The 25,193-nt window shown below is 36.1% G+C and overlaps 4 protein-coding genes across 6 annotated transcripts; 2 read left to right on the forward strand and 2 right to left on the reverse strand.

The window, feature by feature from the left end:
* The first annotated feature begins 2,072 nt into the window (after positions 1-2,072).
* On the forward strand, positions 2,073-4,336 carry LOC147181272 (uncharacterized). Its single transcript, XM_086089272.1, has 5 exons — positions 2,073-2,208; positions 2,323-2,419; positions 3,646-3,765; positions 3,882-3,960; positions 4,047-4,336. The coding sequence occupies exons 1-5, from the start codon at positions 2,117-2,119 to the stop codon at positions 4,133-4,135; spliced, it is 477 nt and encodes a 158-aa protein (XP_085945398.1). The 5' UTR covers positions 2,073-2,116; the 3' UTR covers positions 4,136-4,336.
* Positions 4,337-5,926: 1,590 nt separating this feature from the next.
* LOC147181273 (uncharacterized) lies at positions 5,927-7,612 on the forward strand. Its single transcript, XM_086087641.1, has 5 exons — positions 5,927-6,075; positions 6,156-6,252; positions 6,330-6,449; positions 7,188-7,266; positions 7,376-7,612. Exons 1-5 carry the CDS (start codon positions 5,981-5,983, stop codon positions 7,462-7,464), a joined length of 480 nt encoding a protein of 159 aa, XP_085943767.1. The 5' UTR covers positions 5,927-5,980; the 3' UTR covers positions 7,465-7,612.
* A 5,377-nt stretch (positions 7,613-12,989) lies between these two features.
* LOC147181274 (uncharacterized) lies at positions 12,990-15,431 on the reverse strand. Its single transcript, XM_086088753.1, has 5 exons — positions 15,257-15,431; positions 15,066-15,138; positions 14,876-14,992; positions 13,793-13,871; positions 12,990-13,716 (listed from the first exon to the last, which is right to left on the reverse strand). The coding sequence occupies exons 1-5, from the start codon at positions 15,361-15,363 to the stop codon at positions 13,625-13,627; spliced, it is 468 nt and encodes a 155-aa protein (XP_085944879.1). The 5' UTR covers positions 15,364-15,431; the 3' UTR covers positions 12,990-13,624.
* A 1,233-nt stretch (positions 15,432-16,664) lies between these two features.
* On the reverse strand, positions 16,665-22,229 carry metap1d (methionyl aminopeptidase type 1D (mitochondrial)). 3 transcript variants are annotated; one of them, XM_086088731.1, is made up of 10 exons: positions 22,085-22,229; positions 21,413-21,579; positions 20,609-20,758; positions 19,884-20,032; positions 17,739-17,781; positions 17,506-17,669; positions 17,324-17,421; positions 17,196-17,243; positions 17,055-17,133; positions 16,665-16,973 (listed from the first exon to the last, which is right to left on the reverse strand). In XM_086088731.1, exons 1-10 carry the CDS (start codon positions 22,122-22,124, stop codon positions 16,889-16,891), a joined length of 1,023 nt encoding a protein of 340 aa, XP_085944857.1. In that variant the 5' UTR covers positions 22,125-22,229; the 3' UTR covers positions 16,665-16,888. The 3 variants fall into 3 exon arrangements, with proteins under 3 accessions (XP_085944857.1, XP_085944846.1, XP_085944866.1); XM_086088720.1 differs by lacking the exon at positions 22,085-22,229 and adding an exon at positions 21,920-22,035; XM_086088740.1 differs by lacking the exons at positions 17,739-17,781; positions 22,085-22,229 and adding an exon at positions 21,920-22,035 and having other exon boundaries at positions 19,931-20,032.
* Between the last annotated feature and the right edge of the window lie 2,964 nt (positions 22,230-25,193).

The raw sequence follows: 25,193 nt of genomic DNA on the forward strand, positions 1-25,193 counted from the left end.
GGGGACGGCTGGGGGCTGGGTTGGGGTGGATGGCGGAGGTGGATGGGGGCGGGGGGTGGTGGGGGGAGCGGGGGCTGTGGACCGGTGGGGTGCCTGGCGGGCCTGCAGTGCCCCGTCCTGCTGCGTTGGGTTGGGGGTGCGGGCCGCGTTGGGGTGGGGGGCGCTCCTGCTCCTGGGTTTGCTCTCCGGCCGGTGGCCCCTGGTTTATTTGTCATTGTTGGTCATCATTAACCTCTGCCAGCGATGCAATGAAGCCCCCGACTGCTCCCACCTCGCTACTCTGACCTCACGTCCATACATTGGACGTCAGAGTCAGCTGACGTGCGAGTGACGGTCAGGCATGCCGACAAGAATAACACAATTTTATACTTGTTATCGATATGATCATTGTGACCAACTAACATATGACACTCCTCATGTGTGTGCGCTTATGTTTGTGCATCGTTTTGAATTCAAAGAGATTCTCTTTATTGGCTGAGGAAACATAAAAATGTGCATGAATGTATGAGTCATGTTATGTCTATTTGAACAGCAGGTGATATGACGGCGATTGTTTGATCGTGACCTTTCATCCCTTCAGTGGGTAATGAACTCAATTTGGCGCATGTCCAGAGTCTTGTTGTTGTTAGGATCTTGTCAATTTCTCTTGGCTTTTTTGGCTATTTAGCGCATAACATCACTGTTGAGTCTTGGTGAAATAACAAAATGCGTTGTTTGTTTCACCTTTTTCCACCGCTCGTTGCCTTAGATACACATCGTTATGCTTTTTAGAGCATAATCTGGAATGGACAAGCAAATTCACCCAAGCCAAAAACATCTCATGCTTTATGGGATTGTGATCATTTTATAAGAGCAAGTAGGGTCAACACAAAGATTTTTTTTTTGACAATTATATATTCTATGCAGTCCCACTGGTCTACAAATTGTATTCTATAATATTGCATTAGTGGAATATGAGTTAAGCAGCAAAAATTATTTTATCCCTCTCAGGGGGTGGCCATTTTGCCACTTGCTGTCGACTGAAGATGACATCAATGTTTCTCAGGTCTCAGGTAACAACCAATCACAGCTCAGCTTCAGAAAACAGGTGAGCTGTGATTGGTCGTTGCCTGAGCCCTGAGCAACTGTGATGTCATCTTCAGTCGACAGCAAGTGGCAAAATGGCCACCCCCTGAGATGGATAAAAACGGGTGGATTTTGTTTTATAACTCATATTCCACAAATCTAATATTAATCAGAATGTTATGTTTAGACTAGTAAGGTCACATATAACATATTATTGACAAGAAATGTTTAAGGTTGACTTCCACTTTAACAAAAAACTAAACAAAAATACCCATAAAATATATTCTACTGGCATACTACACCAATAGAAAAAAAAGCAATACAATAAACCACATCTGTTCAACTAAAAATATTAAAAACGAAAAAGTGGTATCAAACGTCCCTAGTGAATATTAAAATTGAAACATTAACAAATAACAACAGAGATTTCAATCAATTACATTTATTTTAGACACATATTAGCATAAAAAACAACATGCAGCATTAGACGTTATATACAAATACAAATAAATACAACAAAATGAAATACAAATATACATAAAATAGAGAATTGAAAAATAATTACACAAAATAACATTTAAAAAAAATGAATTATTAACTGAAGATAAAAATAAGATGCAAATGAAGCTAAACTTTACACTTTTATTATTAGGATACTAATTTGCACCTTGAGAAAAATAAATACAGAGCACAAAATGTAAATGAAGTCACATCAATTACTGTACATTGGTAATCATAGTGGTGCATGCAAAAAAAAGTGTAAACATTTCTCAATAAATAATATATCAGAAAACAATCATGCAAATGTGTCTAAATACTATATAAATAGATATTCATCAGACAGGCAAGGCACATGTCGCCAGCCAGGTCATTTATTAATGACAAGACTATAACTAACTGCACTTAATTGATTGTCAGGCTGTCATTGGGCCGAGCATGTGACCTGCATCAATGGGCTTTATAAGAAACCGGCAGCCGCCACTTGTCCAAGCTTGGCTTTAGTTTTTTTCTCATCCAAGAAGAAGAAAAACCTCCACGAGAACCTCCTGCCATGAAGACTTTTATTCTCCTCGCCGGACTCGTCGTCCTTGTGGCTGCTGTGCCTGTTCCTATGCCCTACCACGCTTTCTGCAGAACTCTTTGGTAAGAATTAAAATGGCTTATCTGTATACAGTATGGACATAATATACAGTATGCACTGCATAAATATATACTGTATATATAAAATGATGTGATGTCGTGTGTGTGCTCCTGTAGGCTCTTTTCTTCCCCTTGTGCAGAGGTCAGCACCAAATTAGAGCAACAGATCCAAGATTTCAACCCCATGTTTGGCTGCGATAAGTGCCACTACAGGGTAACTTTTTTTTTTTTAACTCAAACCTTCTCTTTGCAAGATGAATTTATGAGCAAAAAACTCACACAATAAATAGCTCCATAATGTCCCGTATCGATTCACAGGACAACAAAGTCGACACAATGAAAAGTAGTCAGTGTACTGAAGCTTATGTGACAGTGTATAATTTTTTGTTCCCTCAAAATGACAACAACAAAAAAACAGACATTAATAGCTGGCAACAAAGGTGAGTCCAAACCTAAGTAAAAATGCGTGTGTTGTATATGTGTTTTGAAAAATTTTAGTGTTGTGTAACTACAATTTACGCAATGTTTTTGTTTAGAGTATTGGTTGGAAATGGAATAAAATGTGTCCTGATTTAAATTGTATTATTATTATTATTATTATTATTATTATTATTATTATTATTATTATTATTATTATTATTATTATTATCATTATTGTATCACACTAGTTTTTATTATGTTATATTGGCAATTTTTAATCAACAAATGAAAATACAAATAGAATAGCTTAATGTCACAAGATATCACTCAGAGATACTGGAGTTTACTGGAAATTCTTTTTTTGACATGATTAAAAAAAAATAAGTAAGAGAAAATATCACACTTAATTTTAACATATTTAAATTTTTAATTTTAATTCATTAAATTTTCAATAACTAATTATTAAAAATATATTTACAAAATTTTTAATTTATTAATACATTTTAATAATTAAATTAAATTTTAATTATTATTATTTTATTTTTATTATTTTAAAGTTAAAGAAAAAGTTAAAGAGTTAAATAACACAAACACAACATGAGTGGCTCTTCTCTTTCTTACATTTCTTACATACATTACATTACACTCAATGTAGTGTTGTTTAGATTTTAGTTTTTATTTTAATTGACATGATTTGGGGGCGGGTGTTATAAGAAGAAAACATCAAACTTTATTTTAACATTTTTATTTGTAATTACATTTTTAATTTTATAATTTTTATTTATAATTAATGTATTAATATTTTTTTATAATTAATTAAATTGAATTGTAATTGTTTTTATTTCTTTATTTTCTTACCAAGTTGAGTTAAATAAAACAAACACAACACGAGTGGCTCGTCTGTCTCTTTCTTACATTTACAAGAAATTCAACAATCCCAGTTTTAGTATCAGAAAATGATTCAACAAATCAAACTGAAATCAAATTTCCACTGATTTTACCACCCAAATGTTCCTCCAGCTGGTAGTCGGCACACCTTCGGGCATCACTGCCAACCATTCTTCCACCGACGATCTGGCGGTTGAGAACATCACCTTCACCTTCAGCCCCACCATGATGACCGGAGGATGCCGCTTGACCGTAAGTCCAACCAATCTTACGCAATAGGGTTTGTAATAGCCTCCAGATGCCGCAAGATGGCGTCAAAAGACAAGGTTGAATACCTTGACTATGAGTTTTGTGGGGGTTGTGCTCAGGGCCAGTCCACCTCTCTGGGATTCACCAGCCTTCTGGACAACGGCCTCAACTACTGCAACCTCTACGATCTGCTCTCAGGTCCAACCCCTCACATACAAGGGATACTCATTTTAAGAAAACCATGCTGATGCTAATGCTAATGTGTTTTTTGGTTTTTCTTTCAGAGAGCGGGCTGGCCAGCGGACCAGGCTTCATGGAGATGACCAACGAGTGGGCTTGCCTGGGCTACGGACTTGCCACCTGCAAAGCCTGAAGCAACAATGAACTTTGATAATTTTTTCTTTCTTTATAGTAAGCATGAAAATGGTCCTCTGTGCATTCGACATTTGATGTTTGCCATTGCTTCTAAACACAGCTCCTTCATGTATATGTGCATTAAAGCCTCCTTGTTGCTCCTTTAGCACTTCTATTACTTTCTCCAGCATGTAGAAAAAAATATACACATTTGATTGAAATGATTCATTATTAATAAAAAATCAAGATTGTGACTAATGAGCAAGCTGCTTTGTGTGTGTCTGTGAGCCAGAGTGACAGACTTATAAAAAAAAATAAAGGTAATGCTGCTTAATAATGTAATTATCTCAGTTTCATTTTACTAAACCCATTGTAACTGGTTAAACGTAACAGGTCCTCCCCAAAAAAAAAAAATTGTACATTTTTTAAAATGTATTTGTTTCTACTGCTCTATTGCAGGGCGTGTGTGTGGGATCCATTTTAGCTCAAGTTGACATTGCCAAAAATGGTTTCTTTGTCCTATAATTTTATTTTATCTTTTATGAAGAAAAACCCTTTTTTTTATGCTTTTAAAAACATGTATGTCTTGATAAATCATTTTATTAATATATTATTTTTAACAGAATGGGATCCATTTTGGCTCAAGTTTAAGTTACCAAAAATGGTTCCTTGATCCAAAAATTACATTTTATTTTAAAGTTTTAATACAAAATAAAGATTTTTTTTGTCACTTTATCAGAATCTATTATTATTATTATTATTATTATTATTACTACTATTATTATTATTATTATTATTATCATCATCATCATCATCATTATTAATACATATTTATATATATAATTATTTATTTATTTATGATTATTATTTTTATTTTTTTACATATGCACAAAACACAGATATATTTTTTCAAAATTTGACTTTAAAAATATTTTTGTATCATTGTTTTTATTTGCTGATCGGCTAGGATAAATCACATGGATCTATTGCCTCATATTGAGACCTTCATTTAAATTAGGATTACCGTATTTTCATGACCATAAGGCGCACCGTATTATAAGGCGCAGTCACAGTTACTGGTGCTATTTCTGTGTTTAACACACACACACACACACGGCGCACCGCACTATTGGGCGCACGTACGGTTAAACCTAATCTATCTCAAAACAATTAGTAGCATGCTATTATGCTAAAACATATGCTAGTTCTAGCGCATGTTTTTACAAAGGCAGCTAACGGAACAAAACGGAGTTCGGTTACTTGGTTAATTTTGACAACAACCATATCCCAGTGATAAAAGTGTGCACACATTTGTGCAACCACATTATCGCAGTTGTTTATTTTTGCATCCTCTCAAATTTTTTTTTTTTTTGTGTAAGTCACGTTAATGGTAGAAAAAGCTTTTAAATTATTTGTCTTGGGCTCCGTTTTTTATATCACAACAACGCATTTGAAGCGGGGTGTGTAGACGTTTTATATCTGCTCTATATAAAAAGTTATATACATACATTATTATTATGATTACAATGAGCGGGGGTAACTCACAGTTTCGGTTTGAAATGGAATATTTTGTGACGCCAGTCCTGGAACTTTTCTGACAAACCTTCAAGATCTTTAAGACTTGATAAATCTTTACCTTATCCAACTGCGTGCAGCAGCTCTTTTGTTCATCCGTCATTATTAAAAGGCCTCACTTAACAGGCGCCATCAGCACAAGACCGACGTTGGGTCATCAGCACTTATCCATGCTCAATTGATTGTCAGGCCGCCATTTTGCCGAGCGCATGACCCAACCTGGACGGCCGACGCTGTATAAGAGGGGAAACGGCCGACGTTTGTTCCACAACAACCTCCAGCAGCAGCCATGAAGACTCTCGTCCTCCTCGCCGGTCTTGTCCTGTTTGTGTCCGCCGTGCCTGTTCCTGTACCCATTTATCACGCCTTCTGCAGAACTCTCTGGTAAGTGACATTTTAGATAATTAAGAGATGGTGGGAAAAGTCTTCTTTTTTATTATTATTATTGATTTCTGCTTCTCTAGGCTCTTCCCTTCAACTTGTGCGGAGGTCAGCACCAAACTGGTGCAGCAGATCCAATCCTTCAACCCCATGTTTGGCTGTCAGAAGTGTCACTACATGGTAATGTTGTTTTTAGAAAACTCATCAACGAATGATATGACATGTCATTGATTTTTCCTATCAAAATGTTTTCCCAGCTGGTGGCCGGCACTCCTCTGGGCCTCACCGCCAACCACACATCGGTGGACGGCCTCGCTGCGGAGAACATCACCATCACCTTCAGCCCCATGGCGATGACGGCTGGCTGTCGGGTGACTGTAAGTAACGTAGAACACGTTACATAATGTGGCCAAATTCTTTTTTTCACTGAAGACTCGATACAGAAAAATGGGTGGAAGAGGAAGGCACACTTTGTCAAAACATGCTAAAATCAATTCAATGTATTGAAGGTATTTATGTTAAGCGGTTAAATTCATGAAAATAGATGGGAAAAAATCTACAGCTTAACTTTGTGACAAAGCACAAATTAAAATTAGGTTACAGACGTCACATGTCCAAACTCAGTAAACAGTTAAGCCATGATTGGTCAATACCGGAGCACTCAAGCACTGTGATGTCATTGTCAGGCAACATCAAGTGACAAAATGGCTGCCCTCTGAAATGGATAAATATAATTGTATTTTGCTGCTTAAAGGGAAGTTAAATCAAAATTGTCTTTGCAATAATATATTGTGTACATCCCCGATAGTCTAAACACGGGATTCTGATTAATATTGCATTTGTGTGATATGAATTAAGTCGCAAAATCCACCTGTTTCTAGAACATTGTAAAGAAAATGTTTGACTTGACTTGCCCTTTAAATTCTATAAAAAGATAGTGTAAAAAAAAAATTCATTACGCAACTTATTTTTTAATTGAAGAGTATGCAGTGGCTGTATTAACTTCTTTAAAGGGTAAAAAAATCCAAGAAAAAGTGCTTAATGTTTAGTCATTATTATTATTATTATTATTATTATTATTATTATTGTTATTATTGATATTTTTATTTTTTTAGGGCCAGTCTACCTCTCAGGGTTTCACCAGCCTTCTGGACGACGGCCTCAACTACTGCAACCTCTACGATCTGCTCTCAGGTCAGCTCCCCTTGTTCAACAAATGTGACTCTTTGTTTCTTTGCTAATGCTAATGCTACTTCTAATGTTTGTTTTGTTTTTTGTTTTTGTTTTTTTCCTTCCCACCCAGCAAGCGGACTGAACAGCGGTCCAGGCTTCATGGAGATGACCAACGAGTGGGCTTGCCTGGGCTACGGACTTGCTACTTGCACAGTCTGAAAAAACTAACAAAAAAAGTAATGAAGAAAGACAAAGTAATAAAGTGATAATTTGCTGCATTTTTAACCACAGTATTAAAAAAATCATTAAGAATGTTTTTCTTGTACTCTGGCTTTTAAAATAATAAAGCTTTACTTTTTTTGCGTCATACATTTGTGCATTTCTGACTTTTGATGATGTTCTAAACACTGTGGTGACTTCTTGTGGCTGTTTATCATTATTATTATTATTTTTTTTTTTTTATTATTATTTTATTTTTATTTTATTTTTATTTGTTATTATTTATTTTCTTATTATTATTATTATTGTTATTTTATTTTATTTTTATTATGTTTATTTTGTTTTTGTTTTTTTAATTGCATTGACGGTCCATACAAAAAATGCAAGAAATAACTAAAATAAATGAACAAATTCAAGCACTTTTTGGCAGCTCAGGCTGTTGGAAAGCGCTATATAAATAAAGATGACTTGACTTGACAGTATGTCAAATAAAATAAAGACAGTATAAAGTTAAATCAAAGGAACAATAATTTCATAAAATAAATATTTTAAAATCAAGGGGGAAAAAATTAAATATTTTACTTTTTAGCGGTGAGCGAATGAACATGATTTATTTATTTATTTATGTATTTATTTTTCCCAACGTCTTGTGGCCACTGTGAAACAGGATTAATTCGTTACTCGTTAGATCACATGTTGGGGGGGGGGTGCTCTTAATTCAATACTTTTTATCATTATAGATCAAAACAAATTGATTAGTCTTTCTCAATTATCTGTCAAGCAGAAATCAATTAACTTAGCATTGCGCATGTGGACAACTGGACATGCTCTTGTATCTAACTAATCTGTATCGAACTGTATCAGAGCTGTGATTTTCTCTCATTCATTTAATATCAGTCAGTTTCATTATTTTTATTTTGACAACCAATGCTATATGGTAGGGATTTTTTTTAAACTTTCACCTAATATAATATATATTGTATGTATTTACCCATTTATGTATAGTTGTACTATTTATTTTATTTTAATTTTAAGCTTCAATTTTAATGGAGTGGTGGTGGGGACAACAAAATGTGCTTCTTTGAAATCATTTTTGCAAGAAAATATAAATGTATTATATTCATTATATGTTCTATATTTGCATTTTATTTCTAATGTATGTATTTATTCATATTTATGCATAATTTATTTTATTTTCATTTAAAACGTGATTTTTTGGTGATTTTTTTTAAACAAAATGTTCTTCATTTTATGTATTTATTCATTAGAAAATATTAATTTATTGTATTTATTGTACATTGTATATTTGCATATTATTTTGATTGTGTGCATTTAATAATATTTTAAATAATGTATTTCATTTTATTTTAACTTTCCATCCATCCATTTTCAGAGCAGGGTCGGTAGTAGGCAGGGAACGCTCTGAACTTGTTGCCAGCCAATCCAGGTTATTTTATTTTATTTTTAAATGTATTTTTTTATATTTCTATTGTATATATTTATTCATGATTTTATACATCATTTATTTTATAATGATTTTAAGCTTGATTTATTTTATTTTTTTGCGTGAATCATAAGCATCTTTTCCACCAGCTTCAACGGCGGCGTCCGTTATGCTACTTCCTCTTTTTTTTTTTTTTTAAGTGGGTGCTGTACAGATAAGGCCATCGAGAAGAATGTATCAACTCACATGATTTTTTAATCTTTGCTAACGTGAATTTCCTCATTGCATGGCCAATTTTGCAAACATTCTTCACACAAGCAACAAAGTAGCCTGGTCAGATTTTATGTCCTTTGTCCACTTCCCCCATTTTGTTGATCCGACAGACTCCTGGCGAATCAAATCCTCGCGGAAAAAGACGCGCTGGGCCGAGCTCACGGGTTTGATGATGATGAGCTCACTTCAGGTCACCGCAATAAACAAAGAGCACGGTTACTCGGAAATGGCTTCGACATGTGACTTGCGTGATGTCGATGATGCCTTCTTCGCCTTAAACGGCATTCGGGGTGGAAAATCAGCATCACCCATGAAAGGGCATTCACATAGCAATCACGTTGACAGGTAATTAAAGGTAATTGCCTTATGCGGAACTTAAACAAGGCACACATTAGATAATATCAACGACAAATTTCCTCACAATAGAAGTAGGAGGTCAAGTGGTGAGGTTCGGATTCTGTGGGTCAGGCTGCAGGTCAGTAGTGCCCTTTAAGCCTTCCCCAAAGCTTTATACAGTACAGTACAATATGTCCTCCAATTTAAATAGTCAACACCACTGTTTTCCAAGCCAAACCGTATGTTTAACAATAGCTGTGAACTCAATTTTACTGAAAATAAACACAAAACAAAGAGAATCACAACATATGAAGTTTTGCCTTTGGAACGTTTGCTTAGCTTAATGCTAACAAACAAATTCTCAAAGATATTGGAAAAAATACATGTGGAGAGACTTGACAATTTCATTGGAAAAATTGAATTTATTATTGGAGAGTCAGTACAGTTTTAGAACAAATACAGCAACATCCATGGCATTAATGCAGTTAGTAGCGGAATTAAAGGATGTATAGAAAACAAAAAATATGCAGTGAGAATTTTTATTGACTTAAAAAAAAAAGCCTTTGATACAATAGATCATGGGATAAAAAAAGGAGGGATGGCACAAGTTTGAGTGCTTAAACATCACCTGTGGTGTGCCACAAGGATCTGTCTTAGGACCCAAACTGTTTATCTTAAGCATAAATTATATTTGTAAAGTTTCTGATTTCTTGAAATTTGTTATATTTGCAGTCGACGCAAATACTTTTTGTTCTGGAGAGGACTTGCAGCAGCTTTTAGAGCTGGTCTAACTGAAATTAAAACGTTAGTTCGATCTAAATAAGCTATGTTTGAATTTAAAGTAAGTAGTCGCAGTACAAACCTAACATGGACGCTGCAATTAATTCTGTTCTTACAGAATTACTCACCGTTTCCTTGTTGAATGTTGAACAGCAAGCGGCGCTTTTACTTGGTAAAGACGTTCGTGCTTTTTTTTCTTTCCCTAAAACGAGACCAAAGACATTTTCATACGTTGCCGTTATCGGTCAAAACAAACATATACAAGATGCCGCATCGTACATTCAGCCTTTCCCGACCAAATTACAGTGGAGCAGTCCCAGATTGAGCTTGTGAATCACAATTATCAATCTGGTTATTGCCAGGTTAGGGAAGCACACAAATCCAGGTGGAAATTGATCATGTGGAAGTGGAAAGGGCGTATGGAATGAACGTTTCTGGGTGTTTTAACTCATTCACTGCTATAAATTCATTATAAAAAAAAAGATTATTAAAAATTAGGGGCGACAGGCAATTAAATTTTTTTATTGTAATTAATCGCATGACTTCACTAGTTAACTCACGATTAATCACAAGTGTTATATGTGTTCTAAATGTACAATAAAAACTAATTCTAGGTTTTCATACTCATACATAGAAATTGTTCAAATTAATTTTGGACGTTTATAGCCGTCAATGGCAGCGAATGCAATTTAAAAAAGATTATTAAAAACTTGGGGCATCATGCGATTAAAATTGTAATCGCATGACTTCACTAGTTAACTCATGATTAATCACAAATGTTATAGCTGTTCTTTTCACTCTTGTTAACAAAAGTGGGAAAAAAATGTTAAACTAAATGAAATAATTCATATGAATTTTTGACGTTTATAGCCGTCAATGGCAGTGAATGAGTTAATAGATCACAAGCTCTGCTAGAAACCTCACGTAAAACATATGTGCTCCAAAATTGCCAGAAATATTGGAAAACTGGGTAAAACTGGGAGTATAAATGTACATTGTACATTATACAACTTTTGTGTACACTTATTGTTCCATATGTGTCTCACGGTGTTGAAGCAATTTACTGTACAACATATGCCTTAAAAAATATATTTTTAAATGTCACATACATTAAACATCATGAACTTGGTAAAAATCCCAAATAGCTCAAATTATGTTTAGAGCCAGCAGTATAAAATACTCCCAGGAAATATTCAGAAATTTTGCTAGATGCCACCGATGGGCTAACAAATAGCATCTTTATGGCAGTGTTAGCACACATTAAACAACAGATGGTGAAACACATTTAGATAGTCACTATAACATTTGGATTTTTGTTGTTGTTGTTTTTGTTCATTATTCCTTTCGGACACATGATTACAACAGGTTACATCGATTACATCATTTGCAACATTAAAATCCGAAAGAAGGGCTGACGGGTTGAAGCCATGGCTTAAAGTTATTACTAACCCCATCAATTCTTACTAAACGCATCAGTCATATACAGTGGTACCTCTGAGTTTGAACATAATTCGTTCCTGCAAAGTGTTCAAAGTCTGAATTGTTCAACCTCCGAAACATTTTTTCCCATAGGAAATAATGTAAATTAATTTGATCCGTTCCCAAGCTCCAAAAACTGAAAATTCGTTTTTTAATTTATATTAGTTTTTTTACATTTACACCCTGTACAGTATTTAAACAATTAAAAAACTGACCTTTTTTGTTGTGGTGTGATGGCATCAGATGATGACAAATGCTATGTTAATGCTAGCTTTAGTTCAGTGCTGGGTTTATGTATTTTACATTGAGCATATTGTCAGACTACTAAGCGGTCTTTGCGTGCATTGTTTAACGCCAGGCACGTTGTTGAACAGCTAAGAGGGGTCCTCGTGCCAGTATTTACAGAAGTAGTCACGGTAGTTACAACGGCGCGATAATCTCCTTCCTAATTCCACTGTGGTTCGTAGCACTGTTCTTTGCTGCCACTGGCACTGTTGTCTTTCTTTGGGCCCATGGCGAAGAAAATTGTCATGGAAAAATCAAAAGTAGAGTATGGAGCACCTCCTGGAGTATTCACGATCTGATCGGAAATGAGCAGTGCATCGTCTCAACTACCGCAACGTGAGCATTCGGCTTTGCTCGGCTTCGCTGGGCTTCACTCGGCTACTCGGCTAAGGTACGTTCGTCGGCTCGGGTGTTCGAACACCGAGGCATTTTTTACTCCCGATTTTTTGTTTGAAGTCCGATTTGTACGAGTTCCGAGACGTTCAAACTCCGAGGTTCCACTGTACATTGATTTTGATAGTCATTGATTTAAATCGTTATCTTATCCATCAATCCCAGACTTATGTCGGCACACTCCTCGCTCAGTTCATCCTCCCCATTACTCTAAGGAATATATTCTTTATTCTCTGCGCAAATTTTTTTATCTTACTGAGTCACTAGTTGAGAGAAACTCCAGATTTCTCTTGTATTTTTGTCTGCATGACAGCATTATACTGTCCCCTGGTGGCCAAGTATGAACCCACTCTTTAAATCTTTACATTATTTGAGGATGCCATTCCTTATCACAAAACGCATTACAAAACTTTTGTACTGTAGTGATGGAACAAATTAAACACACCACTATATTTAAATATCATGTAAAAACGTTTATTCCATATTGTTTGCAGAATTGTGCAGCAATCTGAATAAAATGAATTTGCGGGCTGCGTGGCCTCAATGTTTCTTTTATTGAACACACTTGATTAACTACACAGCTACAGGATGTGTTAAATAAAATGTAAATAAAATTATGTTATTTAAAAACAAATGCTAAATATGATGGAACAAACAACAGAAGCTGCAAGTACAACTTTTATAATCACAACATTAACAAAAGAGTCAAGTGTCATGTGTTTTCAATTTGGCTTTTGAATTTATAAAAACATTTTTTTTTTAAGGATTTAAACATTTTCACATCACTTCCACATCAGACGGTTTGTGATCCTTGTGTCATTTGGCACTTTTAAGGCCTTCCATGTATTTTACATTTAAAAAATCTCACAATACACCTCCAAAAGCTAACAAAGAAGTATAATACCAAAATCAACTCAAATTTACTCACAAATGTACTAACGTGCTGAGAAATTTGAGCGTCTCTAGTTAAACATAAAGCTAAATTTGCAGAAAGCCATTAGTTGTGCGGTATAAAAGCAACAAGTGGATACACAGGTTTATTGTGTCTACTGCCATCTAGTAGAAGATCATTGAATTGTTCTGCCTGTCACTATACGCTGAGTTCATCTTTGCCTGCATCTTTAATTTCCATTATTAGTTGTAGCAAATGCAGCGCAAACATTTTCCGACTCATTTGCTTTTGCAGGCTGAAAGTCCGTAACCCAGGCAGAGCCATTCGTTGATGTACTCGGTGAAGCCCGGAGCATTGGAGAGGCCGCTTCCTGTGCAGACAGGAAATGGTAGTGATCAGAAAAAAAGAGCATTGGGGGTAAAAAAATGAAGGTGAGAAAAGGCTACCTTGGATCACGTTGCGGAGATTGCAGTAGTTGGTGCCGTTATCGAAAAGGCTGCACCAAAAGGCAGATGTTGACGCACCCTGAAACAAAAGTTCCAATTGGAGTTATTGCTTCTATATCATTGATCCTCAAAGTGTGGTACGAGGACCACTGGTGGGATGCGGATTGACTCTAGTGGTACACCAGAATTACTGATATTGCAGTAAATGTTGAAACTGTGCATAATGTTCTAGGCTATTATTTACAATACAATTAATTATTATTAAAATTAAGTACAATACATTTGCATTTAATCTTTGAAAACTAAACATTTATTTAGCTACAATTTTAGTTGAACTTTTATTTGCATGTATATATATATATATATATAGAGAGAGAGAGAGAGAGAGAGAGAGAGAGAGAGAGAGAGAGAGAGAGAGAGAGAGAGAGAGAGAGAGAGAGAGAGAGAGAGAGAGAGAGATTGCCCACCACTTATTTAGAGTCTTCAAACCAAAATGGCAGCCGTCCTGTTTTTGCTCCAAAATGGCTTCTTGAGGGCCAATTTTAAGGTGTCAGGCACGATTTCAATACATTAAAAAAAATATTTTAAGAAATATAGTCAGGGGTATATAGTATGTTTTGCTTTGTCCATCTGTCTTAATATGTGCTGTACTTCAAATTTGGTACGGTATCGATTGTGGTGTTCGTTGACAGAATTCCCCCACGGAACTAATGTTTGTTGAGTGTGTTCACTAAGAGGGGAGTTAGAGTGACGGACTTTCTGTTTTGGTTATGGAGTGATGTGATGTTCAGTTTTTTTTTTTTTTGTGACACTCCTCCTGCGTCTCCTTGGCTTCGGCACCACGCTATCAAATAAAAAGTATGAGCAATTTGCTTTTTAAAGACCCCTTGAAATGTTCCAAAATGGCTGACTTCCTGTGACTCTTCTAGCTTTTTTGTGGGTCTATTCATGATAGATGTGGCAATTAAAATTCATGTTGCTCACTGAATAAAAAAAAATTCAAACATTTCCAGAGGGCGCTAAAGAGCCATTTTGTTACGATTAGCAATGCAACAAAACAAAAAAAACAATCATGTGACTTACATCCACGCGGCATCCCAGGCTCATGGCTGTGGACGACATGGTGAAGTTAACGCTCTCCACCTGATCTACTGCCGAGGTGTGGTTGGCCTGGATTAGCAACGGGGTGACTGGGCCCAACTGGATTAAACACACAGTGGAAAAATATGTCATATATTAAGCCACACCTATAAAATAATCTTTCATTTCTTACCTTGTATGAGCCCATGGCTTTTATTTGAGTCACAATGGCCATGTTGACCTTAGTACACGGCACACCGAGCAGCCTGCAGGGATTAAAACGAGATTTACTCATGAATGTAATCAGGATTATTATTGAAATTACCTTAACATTAAAATACACCTATAAACATCATTATGAAAGTAAAGGTCACAAGGTCTTACCAGACTATCTTGCAGAAGGCGTGCGTCGGGTCAATGGGGGCGCCATGTGCAAAAACGCACGCACCTAAAATGAGGACAAGAGCAGCAAATTTAATTTTAGCAGACATGGCGGCACGCAGCAGGAAAAAAAAACGTCTTTGGAGTGCGGCGGTGGCGGTTTGTGTGGGAAAGCGTGCGTCGGAGTGTGGCTTTTAAAGAACGGACTGGGTGAGGAAGATCATGTGGCAGCGTGCAAAAGGCATTCGCATGACACTTCATGCTGCATGCTTGGAATTTGAACACATTTTATAAAGGGAAAACACATGCATACATTCACGTCTGTCCGTTCATAATGCTGAATTCATTGTGTAACGTCCTTAATATCATCTTCTAATGTTTCTTGACATTAAACGGCCAAATGATATTATTATTATATATATTGACTATGTGACTTGTCCTCATATACAAATCAATAGTGTTTTTGTATACCAATGATCTTGTGGTCACTAAATAATGCGTATCTGATCAAATGATAAACTTCTACAAACAAAAGAATGTAAGACATCTAAAAATGAAGAAATAAAAAGTGTGTCACCAAAATTACTATTAGTATAATACTATTACAATTTTAAAACCTGAGGTCAAACATTCCCAAACTGATGTCATAAATCTTGACCCTACTTTTTAATGCTACTTTGAAACCAAAGCTCCAATTTGAATCCCTAATTTGAAACTCTAACCCTAGTTTAAAAGTGTCATCCAAAACCCTATTTTGAAGCCCTAATCCTACTTTGAAACGCCAACTTTAGTTTGAAACCCTACTTTGAAACCCTAACCCAATTTTAAACACATGGCAACTTAACATGTTTACAAAATTGACAAAAATCGACCATGAAACAGAACGTGGATGAAACAAAAAGGGTTTTATGAAACTACTCAGTTCGACAGGGTGGCAACTACAACCATATTAATATGCATATCGTTACATGTCAAAATAAAAAATATATAAGACATTTTTATACAGATATATTAACAGAGAATTTGGTTTCTGGTGATTAGTGTGGAAATCTTTTGTGAAAAGTCTGTTAAATAAGCCAAATGACCAAAAGTGTAGAGTAGCTCATTGGTTAAAAAAAAAATAATAATAATTTTAAAAAAGTAAAAAACTGCTGACAAAAGCAATTGGGGGGAGGGTAAATGTATGCTGTCATCTTATGGACAAAAAAATGTTGGTTGCACTAGAAAAGATTGTGAGGGTGGCATTATTGTCAAAAATCTGTCAACATTATACATCTTATTTTCTTTCAGTATTTCTTCCTCTACGACGTGTGAAGGTCAATATATTGTCCATACAGAGTAAATAAATTTCTATATGAAAATAAATTAGAATCAAAGTATGATGCATGTTACAGACAAAATAAGAGTCACATGAATTAAAAATATTTTATTAAAAACACATAACTTATGTACTAATGGAGGTATGTTCACGTGTGTCGGGATGTAAAAAAAATTCTGGTGAAAATCACTCAAATTAAAACACACCTATTAATGTGTTGTCTTGCTTGTGGAAATCACACATTTAACCTGATGCCTTACAGTTCAAGTATATATTTTTTGTCAAGTCAGACAGTTTCACACTAAAATCTCTTCAGGTCAATGATTGTCCTCTTCTGGCAATTTGGTAAGGATTTCCACTCCGTCAGATGTGACGACGACCGTGTGTTCAAACTGAGCCGATCTGCACGAGTGGGAAGGAACCACAGAGATACGAACATAGGTTAAAAATCGAAAATGACAACGAGCGAAAGACAAAACCCACCTTTTGTCATCTGCGGACACCGCGGTCCACTTATCCTTCAGAATTTTAAACTCTGCACACCCCTCCATCAGTATGGGTTCTGCCAACGGAACACATATAGTCAGCCCCCAGACCAGCGCATGAAATTGATCATTACCTCACCTATTGTGAACGTCATCCCCTCGTCCATGGTCATGGCATTGTCATTGGCTGGAAATAAAGACAGGGCGCACCGTGTATGTGAAAAATACAAACATAAAGCACGAAGGTCTGTCATGAAGATAATTCACCATGGTGCCAGATCTCAGGATAACAATGAAAGTTGGAGCCGATTCCGTGTCCAATGAAATAAGGACACACTTGGAATCCATTCGCGAGGGCTATTTCACTGCAACGCAAATATTTCAGTGAACTAAAACAGTACGTGTAGCTTTATACTAATCCGCCGCGTCTTCGCGGTAGATCGCCGTACCTGATAGTGTTCCCAATAACGCAAAGCTCCGCACCCGGCCTGCAGGCGGCGATGGCGTGATCTCTGCAACGCCTTGCCGTTTCCACCAGGCGGCGCCCTACCTCGTCCACCTCTCCGACAAAGAAGGTCTCCGACGTGTCGCCGTGGTAACCATCCAAATACACCTAATGGCGGAATGAACGGTGATTGGACCGATTACGGCGGTATGCTTTTGTTCCTAACCGTCAACTTACGGTGACATCAATGTTGATGATGTCGCCATCTTGAAGTGGCCGACTGCAGGCACATTAATAAAGGATGAATGCTGCGTACAGAAAGCTCTTCTCATTGCCAATAACGAAAATACTGGATGTCATCTTTCACATAAATCGTCAGCGATATAATTCAGGATGACTTCACACGCACTAAAAAACACTCGACTCGGGGCTTAGCATTATTGTTGGTAAAGGCACAAAATTGTGAGCTCGCTAGGAGGGTCAAAGTTATGAGTTGAATGTGTGTGGACGGCAAGATAACAAATGCCAAGCAGGCCGTAACCTTTACTACAAGGGTTAATGGAGTAACCTGTCACGGGTAAAAATATTTTGGGCGCTTTTTTTTCAAATGGTATAGTCCGATCCCTATTCACGGTGATAGGAACGGGCCAGCTCACGAATATTGGAATATTGAAAATGACTATATTTAACGGCCATTGAAATGCATTGGGGGGTTAACAAAAAAAAAATTCACCATTCCATCCAAAAAAAATGGGGGGGGAGGGTCTTTGTAAATTTACAGTATAGATACATAAATAAATACAAAATTAGAAAAAAATGGGGGGGGGGGGGATCTGCTTCTATGTGAATCCACAGGTACCAAACCGAAAAATGGGCAAGTTATGATGTATTTTCAACATGATTTTTCAATTTAATGGGAAATATGCCCTTGCCAAGTTATTTTAGATAACGGAAACTACCGAAATAACTAAAATAAAATAAAAACATTTTCGTTAACGAAATCAAATAAAAACAAAAATGCTTTTTAAAAAATGAAAACTATCTGAAATTACATTTTACGTTTACAAAACTAACTAAAACTAACATGAATTATTAGGGGTGTGAATTGCCTAGTACCTGGCGATTCGATTCGTATCACGATTCATAGGCCACGATTCGATTTGATGCCGATTAATCCCGATGCGAATCTATAAATTGATTATTGCGATTTTCTCTCTCCAAATTTAGAAAATACTAATCAGTAAACTTGTACATGTACACTGTAAGATTTGTATGAAAATGTATTTATTTATCTGAAAATGCAGGCTTATAACTGAGCCACTGCATTTAGCAAACAGATTGCAGTCTGTTTCATGTTTGAACAGCACTGAAATAAAAATATTAAGGCTTAATGTTGCATTAATAAAACATTCTTCCATGCTTAATGTGTGAATCCTAACCCTAAGACGTTTTGTTGAATATTGCCATTAAAAATTGATGTTTAAAAATCGATTCGGCCGCATATCGAATCGATTCAAGAATTGTGCGCTGTAATATCGCGATATATTGCCAAATCGATTTTTTCGAACAACCCTATTAATTATAGTGAAAATGTCCTCCGTTTTAGTCTTTGGTTTGTTTGAAAGTGTGTCACACAGAAGTGACGTCATCTAGCAGCAGCCAATAGAAAAGCACCTTCAGATGATGTCGCTCCTCGGCGACAGTTTTGCGTGCTTGACATTTGGCTCCAATGGCTCACCTCGCCTGCTTTTTTCATTTAACTCCGCTAGATAAAACTGAAAACTAATAACAACTAACTACATTTAAAAAACACAACTCAAAACAAATTAAAAACGACCTAAAATGAAAATTCCAAAACTATAATAACAGCGCTGCCAACGTGGCCGCCACATAGGCACGCGGTTAGCCGGGCTGCTACAGTGCTACTCGAACAAACAGCAATAAACCAATCAGAAGCAAGTATTTTGGGGTTATGAACTCTAGCATAGCAACTGTTGCTATGTTGTATGTTGTAGCTGGAGTTCATGGCGATCGGCCTAATTTTAGTTCATAATGATGTAGAATTATTAAAATGAGTAAGAAATTAGCAAAAGGGAACGGTCATCTTTCTACTGATACCCGTAAGTCGGAGACTCCCCAACAAGATATCGACGACAACGGCAAGGTAAGCAGCGAATGTTTTGCTATATTTTGAGATAACTACTGACTTTGTTTTTGAGCACCTTTTACATAATTCGATTTTTGAACACTTATTTCATGACAACGAAACTGTTAATTGGTGAAAGCGGTTGACATTTGACATATAGAACCATTATTGCCTCATATCTCACTATAAATTGTTGCCATTGAGTGAAATTCCTGCATCATACACTTGCCATTTACCTGTCAGGTATGCCATGACACACCACGTTGTTGACTGAAGTACAAACCGATTTTGGGAAACCTCCATAACCGAGAGGTGAGGGGTATGCGTCATGCTGGATCGTCTCCTGATGTACAATGAAGTCGATTTCATCTGTTGTCATACCAACCTGAAACAAAAACACATCACATTGTCATTTTTTGTTTTGTTTTCAACTCATTCACTGCCATTGACGGCTATAGAAAATGCATTGTAACTATTTTTTCCCACTTTTGTTAACAAGAGTATGAAAACCTAGGAAAAAATTATTGTACATTTAGACCAGATGTAAAATTTGTGATTAATCACGAGTTAATGATTACAATTTTAAAAAATTATCGCCTGACGCCCTCATTTTTAATAATCTTTTCTTTTTTGAAAAGATTATTTTCTTTTCTTTTTGAAAAAAAAAAAGAAAAAGAAAAGATTATTAATAATTAGGTCATCAGACGATTAAATTTTTTTATTGTAATTAATCGCATGACTTCAATAGTTAACTCGTGATTAATCACAAATTTTATACCTGTTCGAAATGTACACTATTTTTTTTCCTAGGTTTTCATACTCTTGTTAACAAAAGTGAAAAAAAATAATAAACTAATAGAAATAGTTCAAATGAATTTTTGACGTCTATAGTCGTCAATGGCAGTGAATGAGTTAATGACAAACCCACAAACAAGAACTTTGTGTGAGAATTTACGCTTACCTTCAGACTTTGACCGGCTAACAGCAGCACATGTCGAGCTAGCTGGCATGCTCTGGCGAGGCTTTTGATTTGCTCTGCATTTTTTATTTCGATATAGTCGGGCCATTCCGGAACCAGTCTGGTGCCAACATAATCGGGCCGTTCAATGTGCTTAGAACCGGAAAGGAGAGAAAACACTGGGTCACTTTGTTGTTCATCTACGGTAACAAAATGTTTTAATGATGACATCTGTTTAGTTATTTGTTACTTAGAATGAAGGGAATAAAACTCTTTACTTCCTGTACTCTGCTATTGTATGTTTTAAAAATCTGAATATTTTATTTCTTCCTTTAATTATTATTTGTATATAATCATTATCATCATACTTCTTCTTCTTGATATTATTATTATTATTTCTGTGTTAAATTTTATGTATAGTTTGTTTCAGGTGCAGTTGTGTAAGTGTTCTAAAAGTAAAAGTTCATTTAACGCGTAGAAAAACTAGGGAGGTATTTATTTGCTTTCATTGAATTTTATAAGACATACTATTGACCATGGAAGCTCCCTCCCCTTTTTGTTGTAATTTTAAAACAAAGAAATTTTTACCATCTTGCGCAACTGAAAAGGCATTTCAACAAAGTTAAGAACTTGAAGCTGGTACTATATACTTTATAAAAAAAAATTATGCCAATATTTTCCCTATCACTATAAATATAGGTTATGTTTTCCAGCTCCAAGTGCCTGTTACTGGCCTCCATGACTATTAAAAATGGTATCGGCTCTGAAAAAACATATTTAATTGGAAAACAAACAGAAACTCTCTACCTTGGGTACGGCATAGGCAGGCCTGACAGTCGCTGGACGAACGACACTGTGCGAGTGAGATTTCATCCACTTTCTCCAGAAGAAGTGGCGATGTGGGTGACAAAGTCGCACCGTAGGGGACCCGCACGGGTCAAAACTGCACACTCGTCGAAAGATACCTGCCAGCCCTGCAAGAAGGCAAAAGCAATGTTTGGTTTGTTACTAGATTTCACACAGAGTACATTTGTGCCTAAACGAGGTCATCATTATTTCTGGCATATACAATCTTTTTATGTAAAATATGTGCATACACTGCCTTGGTTTAATACATACTGCTAAATGATGATATATATATACTTAGTGGTACCATAATAAGTCATGAATTAGTGCAATAATTTGTGTAAATGTAACAAATAATTGTCATGCAAAACAGTCGTTGCAGTAATGTTATTGATACAAGCTAAAAGTTAGTTAACAAATACAAAGATTCTAGAAGTTGTCAGAATGTCTATAGTGTATACTGTATACCATGACATGTTTGATCTACTCGTGTGCTCAACCGGCAGTAGCTCCCGACAAAACAACTAGCAAGCATGCTAAAGTCGTGCGCTAAACGTAAGACGGTCGTTCCACCTGCCATTTCACTCAGGTTCTTTGTTGACCTAAGCGTGTGACCTTTTTTAAGTCACCTACCAGATCTTGTCGCAAATCCTGCAGAGTAGTGGGACGCCATTACAGGTCATATCACGTGGTACGGTAGTCATGTGACGGTGAGCAGCAAATCAGCGACGACATGTCAGTAGCGCATTGTTTTTTTTAAATGGTAAATGCAAATGAGAATAAATATCACACTTTTTCCAAAAGTTAAAAAAAAATGTTTTTTTAATTTAACATTATATATATATGGATTAATGCTGTAGTGAAATGGAAAATAAATTAATTTATAATAATAAAACGCTACTAATATGGTCAACAGAAATGTTTAATCAGAGATTACTTCATGTGTGACTTTAAACGTATTTTTGATGCTGACTTATAAAATGTATTTTCTTTTTTCCTAGCACATCAGGTTTTTGAGATATTTTCATTTTTTGTTTTTAAATTTGACCTGCAAAAGCTTGCAAAATACGGATTTTACCATGCATTGTAACGTTTCAGAAAGCATTTCATCTTGATGTGTTGACCAGTGCAATATAACAGTGTCGTGAGGTGATTATTATTTGTGATTTGATACAGTTGCCAATAATTTTCTGTCATTGGTCACCTACAGTATTTCAGACTTTTTTTTCCATCAAATATTATGCAGGTAAATTTGTTTTCTAAAATTTTACATTTGTTTTGCACCTTGTTCATTTGTTTTCTGAAACATTAAGTGTTGCACAGTTTGATTTTTTATTTTTTTTGCAACTTCCTGTCCAAAGTACAGTGAATATTTTGCAATAAAGATTATCCATCAATTTTCTATGTCTTTCCTCATAACTGTTGTAAAATACGGCACTGGGCTTTTTATGTGTTCTAAAATGAAATAGAAACGAACACGCCTATTCTAAATATAAGAGATATCTTTGGTTTAGAACACAGTAAAACGTATTGAGTCTGTACACTATTTTCTTCAAACCGAGACGCTCTGCCTTCTACAATAGAAAATAGTTACATCAGATCATCAGTTAATAAAATAATACATCGACATCAATATGGCCATGTTTTCAGTTTCACATAGTGATAGAATTAACATAACTTCTAGATGAGTTTGCCAAGAAAAGCTCCCTTGTCTACTGACACAGAAATGTGTAATGTTTTGACCTTAAGTGACTCCTGATGGCTGGGAGTGGGCCAACTGTAATCCCGCAAGTGGGGAGTTGGAGAGAAACAATACTAACAGAAAATAATAGATAGATTTGATTCATAGATTAGGTGATTGTTGTTGTTGGGTTTGCTCTGTTCATTTTTGGCGAGAGGAGCAACACCCACATCAATTATGCGGGTTTACTTTGATAAGTGATAAGTTGAATAGTTTGCATTTTTGTTGTAGTGCTTCACTCTGTTGAACAGACTGCACCCTTGGACGCAGTGTTACCAAGTCGTTTTTAGGACATGTTGCTAAAGGCATGTCTATTTGTTGCTAAAAGTTGCTAAATTAGAATTACAATTACATTGCCATTGCGTAATGATGTCATTACATAGAACATGATATAGCATATCGCGACGTAACTCAAATTGACCGCCAGTTCAGCAAAAAATAAATAAATAAATAAATAATTGAAATGTGTTAATTTGGAGTAATTTATCAGCACATTTTAATTTTTAAATAAACACATCTCTACTCATGGCCACCTCTGAAAATATCAAAACAATCATCTCAATATTTGTAATTTTATGAACATTAAGCATTTTTCTAAAATCCAAAATTTTCAGAGGTTAAATTGGGCAGTAGGATTGTGTTAGTGAATTTTGATAACAACTGGTTGTAGTTTTCTGACATTAACTCATTATTATTATTATTATTTTTACATAAAAGGGACACTGTGTATGATTTAGTGCCATCTAGTGGTGAACTAATAGAATACAATGATTTTGAAGCACCTGCACTACAGTGCCTCAGAGAGACCACACTTTGCAAGCCTACCACCGCGCAAGCAGCTTGGCGAGCAGGAACTAGTGGGAGCAAGAACTCACTGGAGCGGTTAACAAGAACTAGCTGGAACGGCTAACAAGAGTGAGAGTGAGCGAGAGAAGCTAGCAAAAGATGGCGAGAGCAAAGCATAAAGAGAAAAGCGGCGGGAGCCCAAATCACGGGACTCAGTGACAATCACCTGAAGACGCCAGCTGTGGAATTTAAGCAGCAAGCGACCCATTGGGTGCGACATTAGCCGCAAGCACCACCAGAGGCTAGCTCCGTTTGTAAAGTTCTTCTCCTTCGATTACTTGACCTATGATTTTATATTTAAAAAATGTATGTTGATGTGATATAAAAAAAATTGTGTATCTTATTTAACTTAATAGTGTTTTTTTTAAATACTACATAGCACTAAATCTACATTGTCCCTTGAAGCATTTTAGACTGTCCCAGGGTCAGGGGTCACCAACATTTCTGAAACTGAGAGCTACTTCTTGGCTACCGATTAGCGGGATACACAGGCTGAAATTTCCTTTAATTGTGCTGTTATATGTTGTTATAATTAATTATATTCAAATTTGTGAAGACATTGCTCATGCTCCTATAGGTGCCTTTCCTCACATGGTTTCTCTGTGCCCCGCCATGTTTTTGTCTGCGTGTGTGTGTGTGTGTGAGGGCATGCTCATCTGGGATATTTAGGGGAGGGGTGGGTTTTCTTTTTATTGAACTTGGATGCTTTAATTACTCAGCACTTTGAGTTAAAGTTTAATGTATGAACGGTGCTATATAAATAATGTTCTCACAATAATCAAGAAAAAAGATAAAAGACAAGATGCAGTGTTCACATTTTCAATCGATCACTTCTGTAACAGTCCTAGTAAATCACAATGTCCCATCACTGGTGAGCTATTTTTGGAATAGGCATATGGGCTACACATGTGGTCCTAAGTGCCTACTTGGTGTCCGCGGGCATCACATTGGTGACGTCACCGCTGAGGAAAGATGCAAGGTTAAACGGCTAAATCTAGCAACAAGGTGCTACTTTATCAATGGGAGAAACTCATTACACAATCGGTATTAATGAGTAAAATAGTTTTCGCTTTTGTTGTAGCGCTTCACTTATGTCAACTGCACCCGTGGGCGTCCCCCCTCCCTCACTCACCCCCCCCCCCCCCCCCTTCTCTC

This window comes from Leptonotus elevatus, chromosome 1 (genome assembly GCF_054856555.1).
Source record: "Leptonotus elevatus isolate MCC_2025b chromosome 1, RoL_Lele_1.0, whole genome shotgun sequence".
In the NCBI taxonomy this organism is placed as follows: Eukaryota; Metazoa; Chordata; class Actinopteri; order Syngnathiformes; family Syngnathidae; genus Leptonotus; species Leptonotus elevatus.